We start from the raw sequence: 17,278 nt of genomic DNA on the forward strand, positions 1-17,278 counted from the left end.
TCGGCTCTAGTCACACGTAGTCCACAACCAAGAAATGCTAGGAGCTGCAGAGTCAAGGCAAGTGGTACTGCCCTAATTCCAACCTGTGAGATTTTGCATTCTGAGCCATGTGAAATGCCCTTTATGAAAACTATCCAGACACAAGTGACAAAAATGTTGGTTCATTTGCAAATGTGATTCATCTTACAAGCCTGTAACATCTTCAGTGTACCTGACTCTTTAGCCTTTTCCTGGAATTTTTTTATTTTAATCATTTAAAAGACACCATTCACCATAATATATATATTTGAATTTTATTACATATATATATATTTAAATTTAAAATTTGAATTTAAAGTAAAAACAGTAGCTGAAAACAGCCCTGGGCTCCAGAAGGCTCGTCATTCCCGACACTGCATTTGCACAAGGAAGTTCTCGAGAGTCCTTTCACCTACCCAGGGGGTTGAGACTCCTCATCTGCTGGTGAGTTTGAGGCTGTGCTGGTTGCTGGCCAGGAACCTGAGGCTGCAGCTGCGTCTGGGGCTGGTTCAGGTAGGGGAGTCCAAGAGCAGCATACGCTCGTTGCATGGAGCTGGGGTCTATCGGATTTGGGTTACTTAAAGAAGTGGCATTCTGTTGGCCGGTGCCAACAGAACCAATGGTGTTTTGAATTCCACTAGCTGGAGACCCCAGGATGGCTATAAGAACAAACAGACAAACACAAGAGATAAGTAAAAGGGAAAAGTCTACAAGTGAGTTAAAAACGACTGAAAAACAAGTAAAATTTTATCAGAAGACCACCTATGTATATCATGAAGCACTGGAACCCCGCTACCAAGAAAGGAACTGTGCAGACAGAAGGAGCCCATTCTATTAATTTCATCTGCACAGCGGCACCCGAAGAACAAAAATCTGAAGAGAATTCAAGCTTCTATGTTAGAAAACAACGGACCAGAAAATCAGCGATCACACAATCAAGGTCAGCGTGTATTAAATGTAGAGGCTCATAAGAAGTCTGTTCTGGGGAAACAGCAAACATGGGAAAACATACATTCTTTGGGGGTCATCAGCCTCCACTGAGGCGAGCTAAGAAGCCCCTCCTGCTGCTGCTCCTCGGGGTCCCTCACTGCTCAGTGCACAGGCACAGAGGAGGAAGAGGAGGAGGAGCGGAGGAGACGCCTAGTTGGTCAGTTCTGTTACTTATTAACCTAATTAATATCTTAATTACTAAAGGTATCAAGTAACAGTAACTTAATTACGATCTCTGACACAATCTTCCAAAAAACAAAACTGCATTTCCTTGAACCCATGGTGTACAGTGACCAGGCAACACCACGCCTTTCTCTGCTCCGAGTTTCCTACGTGGGAGGGCACGATGCTAAGCTCTCTGCTATGTGAAGCTGTTCAAGAAATACCGTGCCTGACTGAGGAAAATCTGTAGCAACATAAAGAGCTCCATTCCCAAGGGCTTCAAAGTTAACAGAGAAGACCCAAATACCCATCTGTCCGTCTGTCTGTCCATCGTCCAAATGTCCTAATCGATTCAACATATGGCAGAAGTTCTGCATCATACCACTGATTCTTATTTTTAACAGTTCCTTTCTTTCCAACTTCCCCAAACTTCAGAGCCATGTCATAAACAGCAGGTTATAAAACTGATACTATAACATAAGATCTTTGAGACATAAAACACTATCACAAAATTTTTCTTTAAAATTCAGACCATTACTGTAATAATAATATCCTCACATCACCATCAGCACAATTATAATATAAACAACTCAAACACTTATCCGAGTAACTTAACAAAACCAAAATGTGTTTAAAAAAAAAAGCCCTTGATAATTACATATTCCATACTATTTAACTTTTCTAAGAAGAATATTCAGATCTCAAACTCATTAATGCTCATTAGACACAATTATATACACCAAGCACCTCATTATTATAAATGAAAAGCAATTTCCAAGGTACATTTTATGATAAGTATGTAGCTCTTAAATAAGTCATGTATAATACTTTTAAAGGTATTTTTTCTAATAGTTAATACTCCACGAAACTTTAAACACATGCCATTGTACTACTGAAACTGACATGCTGACTCATCTAAAGGAAGTGCAGTGGAGAAAGGCAAGTGACAGTGCTAAGATGACTTGTTTTTCTATTACTCTGCGGGGTAAGGAGGAACAGACCTAGGCCTATATTGACTTGCATACTGATCAACTGCGGAGAGAGAGGAATTTAAAGAAACAAGGTGTACAAGGCTTTGGGTTTTGGGTGAAGATGCAATAGCAGTGCCTCAACAATGATTTCTTTCTACTAAAATCCACTCATGTCCACACTTCCCCAAATGCCATCCTTTTACCCCAAATTCCCCATCCTAGGAGGAGGGCCACTCCCAAGCTCAAGGCCACTTATGGACTACTTACGGACTTCCTCCTCTCATGGAAGCTGCTGACTTGGTCAATGTAATTTTTGTGTGTGTTAAAAGCATTTATGTCTTAAAGTACACATTACTGTGGTTTTTTTTTTACTTTAAAAGAAAACATATCTATCTGAAGACAAGCATTTGGTACTTGACATTTTTAACTAATTTAGAGACAAGGAAAACAAAATACAAACAAATAAAAAGGTCTCTGACAAACAGACATGGCCCAATCTGAGTCCAAATGCAGCTATGAGATAACATCTATGCTTCAGGGACAAGGAACGCAGGCATTTCCTACGGGGCAGATGGCTGGAAGGGGAGTTACCTGGTGAAAGCCACCACAAACTCTAAGTCCTACAAGCTCAAGATGCTTCTGCTTTCCATAAACACCCTGCAGGCGTCCGGGCAGCAGCTGGCCTTCCCTGAACCCCCAAGCTCGCCCCGTGGCCTCCGGGCCTCTGCTCCTCTCTGGACACCTGCGACTCCTGCACCTGCTCCCTCCCTCACTTCCAAGCACAGACTCCACGACAGACAGACAACAGGACAGAAGCGAGCAGTCTGCGCTCATGGAGCTCAGGGTCTGCTGGGAGAGCAACATCCCTATCCAATAATGAAAGGCTGCAGCCCTGGGTCCTATATCAGAGACAGCGGTCTCTGATCAAGACCATCTCCTCTTCCCTGCACGTTCCCTGCAGCGGGACCTGCGTGTGCCTCACAGAACTCTCCTCCCACCAGGGCGCTCGCCTCAAGCTGCAGTCACGGAGCAGGCGCCCTCCCAGCACCGCAGCACTGAGCAAAAAGGTGAGGAATGCTAAGACAGCAACGCTCCACGTATCTGGTGTCATTGAGAACACAGCCTGCTGCATGAATCAATTTTACACATTATTGATACTTACCTCTTTGTTTATTTTGGCCGTGCTGCGTGGCTTAAGGGATCTTAGTCCCAGGCCCTTGCAGTGAAAGTGCCAAGTCCTAAGCACTGGATCGCAGGGAACTCCCAATATTTACCTCTAGATACCAACACTTCTTGTTCTTTTTACCATTTTTACACCTTGTTTCCTTTCTTAGAGCTTAAGGCTACGTTTCACACACAATCAATCCTCATAATATCCCGCCACAGTGTCTTACTCCATCTCAGTACAGCGTGGCCCCTCTCCCTGAGCATCAGTCAGCACTCTCCAGAGTGCTCCCACTCCCCTTATGCCTCAGCTATTAAGGACAGAAAAGGGCCGGGTTTCACAGCTGTCTCTGTCCAGGACTCATGCCCCCGTGGGCACAGAGACTGGCCCATGGGCAGGCTCCACACACACTAGCCACTGCTGCTGTGCAACACGTGGCTCATCACAAGTTCCAGCCCCCAACTAGTCTCAATAAAACTGCGCTCAATTTGGAAAGCCAACAAAAACGGACATGCTGAATTCCAAAACTTTGTCAGGTTGGTAGGGGACACCATGAGGCAGGCAAAGCAGCCACTACTTGGTCATCACCTGGACTTCCACCAAGAGAGTCAAGCTCAAGTCTGCTCAGGACTGTGGACGTCTCTGCAGAGCTGCTCCCACAGCACAGGGTGTCCCAGGCCCGTGTACCAGGGCAGAGGGACACCCGAGCCGAGGGCCAGGCCCCCATCACAGCCACCACCAAGCAAGAACGCGCACCCTGCAGCAGGTGTCCTCAGAAGCCAAACAGCTCAGAACTGGCAACCTGGCGCCGCCCGGAAGAGCGAGGACAAAGCGCCTCCAGTGAAGGCTATCACCAGGGGCTGTCTGGTACTTGAGCCACAGGCGGCCTCACCACCCCCACCCCCCACCCCCGCTGCGGGCTGTCACAGAGACACTGGTGGTCTCTGGAAAGCCTGGAGGTGAAGCAGGTGCCTAGCCTGCGAGTGCCTGTGGAGCATCAAGTAGGCATCTGGGGGGCATGTTTTAAGCAGGACTCAACACCGTGAAGGCAGGCAACTCAAACAATCAGAGGGGCCTCAAGCTGGATCACTGGAGAAGGCAATGGCAACCCACTCTAGTACTCCTGTCTGGAAAATCTCAGGGACGGAGGAGAGTGGTAGGCTGCAGCCCATGGGGTCACTACGAGTCGGACACAACCAAGCGACTTCACTTTCATGCATTGGAGAAGCAACTAGCAGCCCACTCCAGTGTTCTTGCCTGGAGAATCCCAGGGATGGGGGAGCCTGGTGGGCTGCCGTCTATGGGGTCGCACAGAGTTGGACACGACTGAAGTGACTTAGCAGCAGCAGCAGCAAAGCTGGATCACAGAGCAGGGCCAAGTAGTGAGTGGCAAGCCAGCAGAGGTATTCAAGCCAGGGGTCTGGGGAGGCTGGCTGAGACACCCCCGGAGACCCAGGCAGCCGCAGGCAGTGGGGCAGGCTGGGGCGGCCCTGGGCTGATCCTGCAGCACCCATTCTGTCAGTCCTTTTGCTTTGAGCTGGGAAACCTGTGGCTGCCCAGAGCAGGGCGCGCACTATCTCAAGAGCTCCAGGACTGATGCTCCGCCCTATGAGGCGTCCAGAGCGGCAAACACGCGGAATTTGTTAAGATGCAGTCTAATAACACAATAAGCCTGGGGGAAGGTCCAAGTCTCTGCGTTTCTAACAAGCAACAAGGGGGTGCGCCTGCAGTTGGGCTGAGGACCATATGCGGAGCAGCAAAACCCCCTGAGGAGGCAACATGAACTCAGACAGGGAATCCGGTCTGTGCCACCACAGCCACCTTGCACAGGTCTGGGAGTCAGGTGCCAAGACTGACGCTAGATACACACCCTGCAACTTCCTCATTAGTCAATAAAACCTGACGATCTCTATAAGGGCTGGAAATGCAGGATCAGTGACTGCAGAATCTCTGGACAATAACTCGTGGGAAAAATTACACGTAATCTCCTCCACACAGGCCACAGCAGTCTGGGTTTCCTTTCAGTGGCCCCTGGGTAGGCTCCACAGGTGGCCTGGGCAGGCTATCTCAGTAGAGACATCAACGGGAGTTGTTAGAGAAGCAAGGTGTGTGCAGCAGGCGTGGCGAGCATCTGTGGGAAAACCTGCCTGGACAGCACAGCCTCGGTGGACACAGGTGGGTCTCAGATGATCCCTGGGGGTCCTGACTACCCACTTACAAACCTCACTTGCATAGGAATCTCTGAGTGCAATCAGAGGTGTCCCCTTGCAGGCATGTCAGCCTTGCTGTCTAGACAGTTCTTCCCTTGTCACTTAACTGAAGCTGGGCTTTGCCCAGCCCCACCTCCTACGCACACTGACCCTCCCGCCCAGGACTGGCGACACCACTGACTCTACCTCACTCCTCTGACTGACACCACTGTCGCTTCATCTTTCATTTCTGGCTGCACCCCGCAGCATGAGGGATCTTACTGTGCCCTCATGAACCACGTGCCTCATGAACCTCATGTGCCCTTTGAACCATGGATCAAACCTGTACCCCTTACAGTGGAAGTGCAGGGTCCTCACCGCTGGACCAGCAAGAAGTCCCAGATTGATGACACTGTCATCATTTTCAACGTACAGCTGACCCTTAAACAAGACAGGTTTCAACAGCATGGGTCCGCTTACACAGACATTTTCCAACAGTAAATACAACAGCCACACATTGTCCACATTGCTCGAAGCTGCGGACGTGGAGGAACCAAGCTGCCAATGTGCTCAGAGGGCTGTGGCCCTCTGACTGTGCGGAAGGACTGGAGCCCTCATCCTGAGCTGTGTAAGGGGCAACTGGACAGAGTCCATCAGCTGCTGGAGGGGCAGAGCCATGCTTCCCCACTGTTGCTACAGCCCATTTCACACACGATGGGCACAGTTTGCTTCAAGAGAGGAGGAACAGCAACAAATGTTTACAGAGAAGACACTGCTGCAACTTTCTCACTCATCCTATCAAACTCCTTGTCCTTGCAAAACCATAGTGCTGGAACCAAAGGAATACACTCAGAGCAGAAACCTAACTCGAGAAGCATTAGAAACAAAAACATATACAAACACACAAAATACACACTAAAATACCCCACGTTCATTTCTTTCATGAAAATTTGCTACAACCTTGCACAGAGTTCGTCTATACACGCCCCATGACTTTATATTGTGAAATCACCCTGACAACACCTTACGTTATGACTGGGAGAAACACTGTGGTTTACCACTTCTGAGGGCTCACTCTGGATCAATCATTACAACAAGCAGGCAGTTATAAAGATGCTAGAAAAAAACCCCACACTCATTTCTTTTTTTTTTTTTAAATAAAAACCACACAAAGTGTTTCTTAAAAAGAGAAATCTCAAAAGTTTACAACTGTCATGGCAATACATATTAAAAACCAAAGGATCTCAGAAAATTACAGTCCCAAATTTAAGGTTAAGAACACTATCCTCATTCATTATTCATGGAATGAATACTGTACAACCACAAACTCAACAATAAACATTTTGACACTTAAAGCACTATAACTGAGATACATGCTGAAACATAGGAAACTGTAACCATCACAAGGTGCTAGTAAAAAATAAAACATTCTACACTAACTTGGAAGAAACTCAGACTGTAGTCCACTACAACTGTCTCAAATATCTGCTTCTAGAAGACACAGATTCCTAGATCCTCACTTTATGTAAGAAATGTCCTAGAAAATTGTGTATTAATCCATTTTTTGCTTAATAAAAGTATAATTTAACTGACTTAGGAAAGTGACTTTTAAAGGAAACTTAGTATGACTGCTTCCACTGGGGAGCAAGGGAGGGAGGATCGCCCGTGACCCTGGCCCGCTTTCCTGGGCCACGGACAACTCTGTGTGTGGGGCGCTGGGGGCGCTTGGGAGGGAGTGGGGCCTAGCGGGCTCAAGCACCTTTCCCAGTGCCATTTGGAAACAAGCAGAAAGAAAAGCAGCACACGTGTTCTGAGGCAGCAACAGGTCTGCCCAAGAAGAACGGGAGCAATGGACAGGTAACCACAAGCAGGGCGGGTGGGGTGAGATGGCCCAGATGCGGCGGCGAAGACGCAGACGGTGCTGGAGTTCCGAGGGCAGCTCCAGCCCACGAGCACACGAGAGCCAAGGGCACGGCCTACCTGTCCACACCAAGAGACACACCCTGAGAGCACAGCTGGACCTTGAAAACGACCAGAAGGGACTTAACATCAGGGAGAGACGCTCATCCTTTCCCTGCTCCGATGCCCATGGGCACCCCCGGGAGCCACACAAGGCCTCCTATGGAGGCACTGCCTAACCACCCGCTAAGGGCACACAGACCAATGGAAAGATGGCAAAGCGAGGGCAGCAATCAGGGTGTGGTAGTCCTGGTGCAGAGGCCCTCCATCTGTGCTGAATGAACTGTTAGTTACACAGCTAGGTCTGGGAACCGCATCGCCTCCGCAACACCTGCACGTGGAATTTCACACCAACACAGCCTGACTGACTCCTCTAGAACAAAGGGTACTCAAAACTACTTTAGGGTGATTTCAGAAAGTGTCCAGTCTATTCCACCCCTCACCCCAAAGTCACTGTCATTACAGTGACAAATCCTGAGTATCTGTCAAGAAGCTCAGAGAGCCATCCCGTCAGCTCTCGCCTCTCTGATCCAGGTGACATCCCTCTTCTGCACTCGCTGCTCTGCTGTGGCCGAGTCCGGGGGGGCGGGGCGGGGACTCTAAAGTGACCGCACCCCGCGCAGGTGGGGCGCCCGAGTGCTGGCTGCGCTGAGCTTCCCCCTCGGCTTCCGCCCTGGCGCCCCAGCTCCCACTATGTGGTGTGGCGACTAGCTTCTGCCCTGCTTCCTGCCTATTCCTCTGTGTTCTCTGTGTCTTATCGCCAAGCTTCTCTACCCCCAGTGCTCACTTACTTTGTTGGTTTCGCTTGTCACTGGCATTTTTCAAAGGGAGGCAAACAGGACAGTCATGTCGTGTGCAGTTCTTCCAATGAGAGATGATTTGTCGTGAAGATGCACAATGGGCAACTATGACCAGAAAAACAACGAGATGTTATTTTTCTATCCAAATCGTCGCGCTTTCAATTACACCTACATTATAAGGCCAGCTTCCATAAAAAATGATCACAAGTGTAACTGCAGCACGGTGCAGGCAGTCCTCAACTTACAAACAGGCTGCTTTCCAGGTAGTTTGTAAGTCGACTACTGAGAATTCCAAACAAAAACTTTCCAGAGAAGCAATGTTATGAATGATGGTGAAAAAGGTTCAGCCCACAAATGAAAAACAAAACAAAACTACTTGGCCTGAAATACCACACAAGTGGAATGAAAGGCAGAACAAATAATAATTCTGTAATGTCGCTATTTACAATAAAGAGTTTACATTATGTTTAATAATGCTCAAGGATGAAACCGTCTAAACACTAGAGCTGAAGAAACGTAGCGAAGCAAATGAGAGGTCTGTGGAGACCCTGTGGGGGCCCAGCACTTCTCAGAGCACTGGAGACGGCAGCTGCGGCCAGTCCCTCTGTCTCTATCTTCGCTTCCACTTCTTCCTAAAGGTCCAGCACGACCCTCCTCTGCTTCTCCATCAGGACAGGGTTACACCCGGGACTCACAAGTGTCACAAGGGGAAGTAGGGAGATCAGGGAGACTCTCCCCAAGGTTAGGAGCACAAGTGAGAAGAGACAGAAAGAGGATAAAGATTAAAGGGAAGCAGAACCGTTAGTGAAGGGGGGCTTCTTCAGGAGAACTGGGGTGTCTGTGTGAAGACCAGAGCAGGGACACGTGTGTGCATGGTTCTCCCCTCTGGAGAGGAAGGAAGGTGGCAGGGGTGGGCAGTACACATAGGTCCCCAGGACAACCGGGCTGGGAGCCCGATGAGCCAAGACAGAAGGGTGGAGGGGCGAAGCAGCGGCCCTGGCGCCTGGGTGCATAAAACTACTGCAAGACAGATGCTCTAGGCTTGGGGAAAGGCGGGCACAGGCAGGTGTGCGCACTACACTGTCAAAAAGAGAGCTTTATCTAGACATGAGTGGCGAAGGAGTGCTCAAGAGAGGACACCAGTCTTCCGTGACAGAGGAATGCAGCAAAGAACGAACGCAGGGCACAGCCCCACCAGCGAAAGTTCACAGAACGTTGCAGAACCACACCGCCTTTCTCCTGGGCAGGTGAGTGTCTAGAGGCATTTGACTGGTCAGCACACGGGGACATGGAAGGTGGGAACCTTATCAACAGGAGAGGTGCCAGAGAATACCAGACAAGTCCACCCTTGGCTCTGCCACCAGGACCTGAGCAAACAGCACTTACCTTGACAAGCCTTCCCAGCCTGACAGTGCGTCATGTGATTCAAGACGTTTTTCATGGTTCGACAGTGTGGGAGTGAGCAGGCCCGGACCTCTCCATTGGCTTGTTCTCGCCTCTGACATTTATGAGCGTGAAGCAGTAGGACCAGCTGCTGCTGTATCAGTTTGCGTTTTTCAGGATCTGCAGTGGGGCCCGTTGCAATTGCCTGTGTGGGTACAATTCCCACTGATGTTTGCATCTGAGACTAAAATAAAACAAATTAACACAAACATTTTAATAAGCGTTCAGAGTTCCAATTCATGTTCATTAACTACTTTTTCAAACTAAAGGTAAAGCTGAGTGATAGTTTAGGCCACAGTGAGAATGCAGCTGGTGAGGTTCTTTTAATTCACTGGCAATTTATCACGCTACAATACATACAAGTGCAGGAAAAGCTGTTATATTAGGTTGAACCATATGAAACTATTGTTTCTCTAAGCCAAATGACCAAACGTTGGCAATTCCATAGGATTCAACCTAATAAAAAGATCGCCAAGGCCTGACCAATTCCAACCCACTGAGAAGATCTGACGGAGCAGAGAAATCAAAGCCACCCTGCAGATTTCTAGTCTTCTGATCGGAAGGACAATACCTGCAGCATTCATTACTTCTAAAAGATTAAGACAGCATTTATCTTGACTACAACCATCCTGTACAATCACTAATGCTTTGCATTCCATTAAAATTTCTACTCAGACATCAGACAATATTTTTTCTAGGTATTTGATGATCTGCTAAAGATATAGAAATAGAGCTTAGTTACTTTCATCCTTTCAAAATAGTAGGCCAGATCAGCCATACCTCTTAACTGCAAACACGGGAAAGGGGGCCTGTAGAACTTCTTACTTTTTACCAACTACCAATATTTTTCAGAAATTTACTAAAGAAACTTTGAAATAAGAGAAATGTAATGTTCCTAACATGCAACAATATAATCCATATTTCAGGGATTTTCTGATCTATTGCTCTGATTAAGTCACACCTCTGACTTTATTTTACAACACCTAGTGCCTCTCACGAAGCACAATACAGCTGATTTTTCAAATGAAGAATCAAAATGATATACATTTGCAACTAGGAAAACACCAAGTAAAAACATATTTCTTTATGAACCAAAGTTCATTGCAAAAAGAGTGTTTTGTGTTTTGGCTTTACCTTGATGAGAACTCATAAAATAACTATGTAGAAAAGCTACCTGGCTTCACTCAAGAGCACGACTCCTAGAACCCTAACCAGGAACGAAAACAAAAGCAAAATTCAAGCCAAGAGGCTGAGTGTACTGAGTGGAGAAGCACTTAACGCCTGAGGGAAAACAGCCTCTTTCCCTTATGTCTATTTCCGCGATTATAAAAATGTGGAAAGCAAAAGAACTAAGGAAATACTTAACACCTGCAATCCTGAGAGCCAGGAGTCTACTGCGGAAGTACAGACAGGTTTTTCTCCTCCCAGTCGTTTTTGTATGTATGAACCATGACCAATAGTCTTATTTATATAAATTTGGCTTGGTATTTATTCTGGAGAAGGGAATGGCAAGCCACTTCAGTATTCTTGCCTTGAGAATCCTATGAACAGTATGAAAACGCAAAATGATAGGATACCAAAAGAGGAACTCCCCAGGTCATTAGGTGCCCAATATGCTACTGGAGATCAGTGGAGAAATAACTCCAGAAAGAATGAAGGGATGGAGCCAAAGCAAAAACAATACCCACTTGTGGATGTGACTGGTGATAGAAGCAAGGTCCGATGCTGTAAAGAGCAATATTGCATAGGAACCTGGAATGTCAGGTCCATGTATCAAGGCAAACTGGAAGTGGTCAAACAAGAGATGGCAAGGGTGAACGTCGACATTCTAGAAATCAGCGAACTAAAATGGACTGGAATGGGCGAATTTAACTCAGATGACCATTATATCTACTACTGCGGGCAGGAATCCCTCAGAAGAAATGGAGTAGCCGTCATGGTCAACAAAAGAGTCCGAAATGCAGTAGTTGGATGCAATCTCAAAAACGACAGAATGATCTCTGTTCGTCTCCAAGGCAAACCATTCAGTATCACAGTTATTTAAGTCTATGCCCCAACCAGTAACGCTGAAGAAGCTGAAGTTGAACGGTTTTATGAAGACCTACAAGACCTTTCAGAACTAACACCCAAAAAAGATGTCCTTTTCATTATAGGGGACTGGAATGCAAAAATAGGAAGTCAAGAAACACCTGGAGTAACAGGCAAATTTGGCCTTGGAATGCGGAATGAAGCAGGGCAAAGACTAATACAGTTTTGCCAAGAAAATGCACTGGTCATAGCAACACAAGAGAAAACTCTTCCAACAACACAAGAGAAAAGTCTACACATGGACATCATCAGATGGTCAACACCGAAATCAGATTGATTATATTCTTTGCAGCCAAAGATGGAGAAGCTCTATACAGTCAACAAGACCAGGAGCTGACTGTGGCTCAGATCATGAATTCCTTATTGCCAAATTCAGACTTAAACTGAAGAAAGTAGGGAAAACCGCTAGACCATTCAGGTATGACCTAAATCAAATCCCTTATGATTATACAGTGGAAGTGAGAAATAGATTCAAGGGCCTAGATCTGATAGATAGAGTGCCTGATGAACTATGGAATGAGGTTCATGACACTGTACAGGAGACAGGGATGAAGACCATCCCCATGGAAAAGAAATGCAAAAAAGCAAAATGGCTGTCTGGGGAGGCATTTCAAACAGCTGTGAAAAGAAGAGAGGTGAAAAGCAAAGGAGAAAAGGAAAGATATAAGCATCTGAATGCAGAGTTCCAGAGAATAGCAAGAAGAGATAAGAAAGCCTTATTAAGTGATCAATGCAAAGAAGATCTAGAGATCTCTTCAAGAAAATTAGAGATACCAAGGGAACATTTCATGCAAAGATGGGCTCGATAAAGGACAGAAATGGTATGGACCTAACAGAAGCAGAAGATATTAAGAAGAGGTGGCAAGAATATACGGAAGAACTGTACAAAAAACATCTTCACGACCCAGATAATCATGATGCTGTGATCACTAATCTAGAGCCAGACATCTTGGAAAGTGAAGTCAAGTGGGCCTTAGAAAGCATCACTACGAACAAAGCTAGTGGAGGTGATGGAATTCCAGTGGAGCTGTTTCAAATCCTGAAAGATGATGCTGTGAAAGTGCTGCACTCAATATGCCAATAAATTTGGAAAACTCAGCAGTGGCCACAGGACTGGAAAAGGTCAGTTTTCATTCCAATCCCAAAGAAAGGCAATGCCAAAGAATGCTCAAATTGCTGCACAATTGCACTCATCTTACATGCTAGTAAAGTAATGCTCAAAATTCTCCGAGCCAGGCTTCAGCAATACGTGAACCGTGAACTCCCTGATGTTCAAGCTGGTTTTAGAAAAGGCAGAGGAACCAGAGATCAAATTGCTAACATCTGCTGGATCATGGAAAAAGCAAGAGAGTTCCAGAAAAACATCTATTTCTGCTTTATTGACTATGCCAAAGCCTTTGACTGTGTGGATCACAATAAACTGTGGAAAATTCTGAAAGGGATGGGAATACCAGACCACTTGACCTGCCTCTTGAGAAATCTGTATGCAGGTCAGGAAGCAACAGTTAGAACTGGACATGGAACAACAGACTGGTTCCAAATAGGAAAAGGAGTACGTCAAGGCTGTATATTGTCACCCTGCTTATTTAACTCATATGCAGAGTACATCATGAGAAACGCTGGGCTGGAAGAAACACAAGCTAGAATCAAGATTGCTGGGAGAAATATCAATAACCTCAGATATGCAGATGACACCACCCTTATGGCAGAGAGTGAAGAGGAACTAAAAAGCCTCTTGATGAAAGTGAAAGAGGAGAGTGAAAAAGTTGGCTTAAAGCTCAACATTCAGAAAACAAAGATCATGGCATCCGGTCCCATCACTTCATGGCAAATAGATGGGGAAACAGTGGAAACAGTGTCAGACTTTATTTTTCTGGGCTCCAAAATCACTGCAGATGGTGATTGCAGCCATGAAATTAAAAGACGCTTACTCCTTGGAAGGAAAGTTATGACCAACCTAGATAGCATATTCAAAAGCAGAGACATTACTTTGCTGACTAAGATCCATCTAGTCAAGGCTATGGTTTTTCCTGTGGTCATGTACGGATGTGAGAGTTGGACTGTGAAGAAGGCTAAGCGCCGAAGAATTTATGCTCTTGAACTGTGGTGTTGGAGAAGACTCTTGAGAGTCCCTTGGACTGCAAGGAGATCTAACCAGTCCATTCTGAAGGAGATCAGCCCTGGGATTTCTTTGGAAGGAATGATGCTAAAGCTGAAACTCTAGTACTTTGGCCACCTCATGCGAAGAGTTGACTCATTGGAAAAGACTCTGATGCTGGGAGGGATTGGAGGCAGGAGGAGAAGGGGACGACCCAGGATGAGATGGCTGGATGGCATCACGGACTCGATGGACGTGAGTCTGAGTGAACTCTAGGAGATCGTGATGAACAGGGAGGCCTGGCGTGCTGCGATTCATGGGGTCGCAAACAGTCGGACACAACTGAGCAACTGAACTGAACTGAACTGAACTGGTATTTATTCTAGGTTCTGCCCCGTACCAGCAAGTTGTAGCATGATGTATAGTGAACATGTGGCTGTACATTCATTTATCCAAACTCCAAAGACTGGGCATACACTGTAGCCACTCCTCTTTTTTCTGACACTTTAAAATAAGGCTCCAATAAACAAACAGCCTGTGACTATGCCCTCTGCAGCATTCAGTACCTACGTTAAATGATTCTGCATCGATCAGCTCATTTCCATGGACTACAAAGTCCAAGCGAAAATCAACAGGAACAGAAGAATATGGGAAATGTATGATGATACCTGGTTAGGTCTCTTTTGCATTTACAAAACAATTTCAAACGTGGAAAAGTAGAAAGGAAAAGATACCATTATCACATCTAACCAAATGAAGGATTCTTTAATATCTTCTAACATGTAGTCCATACACAAGTTTCTCAACTTGTCTCCAAACAGTCTTTTAGAGTTGTTGTGCACAGATCAGGACCCATTTCAGGCCCACACCCTCCACCTGGTTACCGTCTTTAAGGTTCTTCGTCTCCTGCTACCCTCCCCTGCCTTTACTTTCTCACAATACTGACGTCTAGAAGAATCAAGCAGTCGTCCTCCTGTATTTCTTAAAATACAGAAATACTACACACAAAACAAACAAACGTAAGAGGTATCATATAAAAACCTGGTTAAAAAAAGTCTCAATCTTAGGATTAAATTATAAAAGACTTTTAAAGTCATTAAAAATTAACACATTGTTTCTCATCTGCGATGTTCTCAATCACACATTTTGAACTGTATTTGATGGTATGTTGAAACCTCAACATGTGGAAATACAGCACGTTCAAGTCTTGGTCTATTCTCCATCTACATGCAGCTATTTAGTAAGTCTACACACTGTTTACACATCTCAAAAACAAACTGGAGGATGAAGCTGAGTCACCAGCAACATGAAGCAGACAAGTCTCGTGTCCCTGGGTTAGCCTTCCCCATTACCTCCACCAGCTTGCATGAGGCTAGTCCAGGTTGCAAAGTGCTTACAAACGTGGGGCAAATTTAATTTCCTTCTCTCTGAGGCTGGTACTCAACAAGAAGGAAGAGCTGTATGAACTTCTGCAAAAATCTGTCAGAAGCAGCCTTAAGATTCTACCAACTTCCCAGCTCAGTCCCCACTGTTCAGGCGGGAGAAGAGAATTAAAAGAAAAATGCTTAGACAAGAACCTCCATTTAAACATACAGAACAAAATTTGCAAATTCCCCCAAAAGTACTTTATAATTTTAGGCAGCTTTATTTTTTGCAATAACCAAGAATATTTTGGAAAACGATAAAAATGAAGGAGGACTCTATCTTGCCATAGATTCTTAGGTATGTAACCAAAAGCAGAAACCATGGTAATGAAAAAAATAAACTAGACTGCATTAAAATTAAAAGCTGTTAAGCTTCAAAAGACACCATCAGGAAAGTGAAAGACAACCCAAAGAATGGGAAAAAACATCTGCAAATCACAGATGTGATAAGGGGCTTATATCTAAAACAAAGTACTCTTAAAACTCAATGATTAAAAAAAAAAAAAGGAACCTAATTTTTTTAAATGGACAAAGTATACGAAGAGACATTTTCCCAAAGAAGATATACAGAGAAATGCATGAAAAAACTGGTATGTTTACTGAAACTTGAAACCCATGAAAAAGCACTCGATACCATTAACTATCATCAGAACCACAGTGAAGTACTGCTTTACACCTGCCTCATAGCTACAGTTTAAAAACGGACAGTAACAAGTGCTGATGGAGAAGAACCTGCTCTCTCTCTCACTCTACTGGAGTGTGTGTGAACGGGTGCAGCCACTTGGGAAACCACTCTGGCAGTTCCTCAAAAGGTTAAACCTGGTGTTACCATCTGGACCAGCAATTCTCTGAAGCATACACCCAAGAGAGCTGAAAACATATGTTCACACAAACACATGGCCACTAATGTTTGCAGCAGCAAGATTCCTAATAGCCAAAAAATGGAACCAACTTAAATGGGCATCCAGTAGAAATTGGAAAAACATGGTATATCAAAAAAAGGATATAACCCAACCACAAAAAAGGAAGTACAGTACATGCTACAACATGAATGAACTTCAAAAACATTGTGCTAAGCGAAAACACCAGTCACAACCAACCACATACTGTATAATTCCATTTCGATGAAATGTCCAGAACAGGAAGATCCACAGGGGCAGAAAAGAGATCAGTGGCTGCATCCGGCTGAAGATCTCAGGGAAATGGGAGGAACTTGCTAACGGTACAGACTCTCTTTTTGAAACAAGAAAATGTCCTAAATTTGAACATGGTTGGTGATGGCGGCACAAAACACTAAATGCCACTGAACTGTGTGCTTTAAAGAAGGAACTGCACGGGAGAGCAATCGTATCTCAATAGAGCTGTTTTAAAATGACTTCTATCTCACGAATTATCAAAGAAATGAAATTAGAACGAAGAAGCATCTTTCACTTATCAATATGACCACGATAAAAAGATGAAAAATGTCCATTCCTTTTGATCCAGTGGTTCTACATCTTACAATTTATTTTTAGGGAAGTAGCCAGACTACTGTGCTAAAATCTGTGTACAAAGACAGACAATTTGATTAAATTACCGAATACTGGAAATTTCCCTAAATGTCTAGAAAAGACAGACCAGTTAAGAAAAATTATGGCTACAGACCTCATGAAATCAGATGCAGGCATGAAAAGTAAGGGGGACCTGAGGACAGCCTAGTCAAAGCCACAGGGAATACAAAGGCCTGGAGCCAAGCCCCAACCAAATCCTTGACCCACCAAGCATTGTGAGATAGAATCACTGTTATCTGGGGCAACTAGGCCCATGCCCCACAACTACTGAGCCCGCTTGCCCGAGAGCCCGTGATCTGCAACAAGGGAAGCCGCTGCACTTAGAAGCCCACACGCCACGACCAGAGAGCAGCACCTGCCTGCAGCAACCAGAGAAAGCCCGCACAGCAACGGAGACCCAGCTGCCTGCTGCAACCAGAGA

General features: G+C 45.4%; 1 protein-coding gene across 1 annotated transcript in view; it reads right to left on the minus strand.

The window, feature by feature from the left end:
* Positions 1-17,278, minus strand: part of CREBBP (CREB binding protein) — a 121,987-nt gene that overhangs the window by 39,107 nt on the left and 65,602 nt on the right. The window contains exons 4-6 of the mRNA XM_069570662.1: positions 9,641-9,881; positions 8,246-8,359; positions 435-677 (exon numbers count right to left, since the gene is read on the minus strand). Coding sequence (XP_069426763.1) covers positions 435-677; positions 8,246-8,359; positions 9,641-9,881 — 598 coding nt within the window. The remainder of the gene's footprint in view (positions 1-434; positions 678-8,245; positions 8,360-9,640; positions 9,882-17,278) is intronic.

The sequence above is a fragment of the Ovis canadensis genome, chromosome 24 (genome assembly GCF_042477335.2).
Source record: "Ovis canadensis isolate MfBH-ARS-UI-01 breed Bighorn chromosome 24, ARS-UI_OviCan_v2, whole genome shotgun sequence".
NCBI lineage: Eukaryota > Metazoa > Chordata > Mammalia > Artiodactyla > Bovidae > Ovis > Ovis canadensis.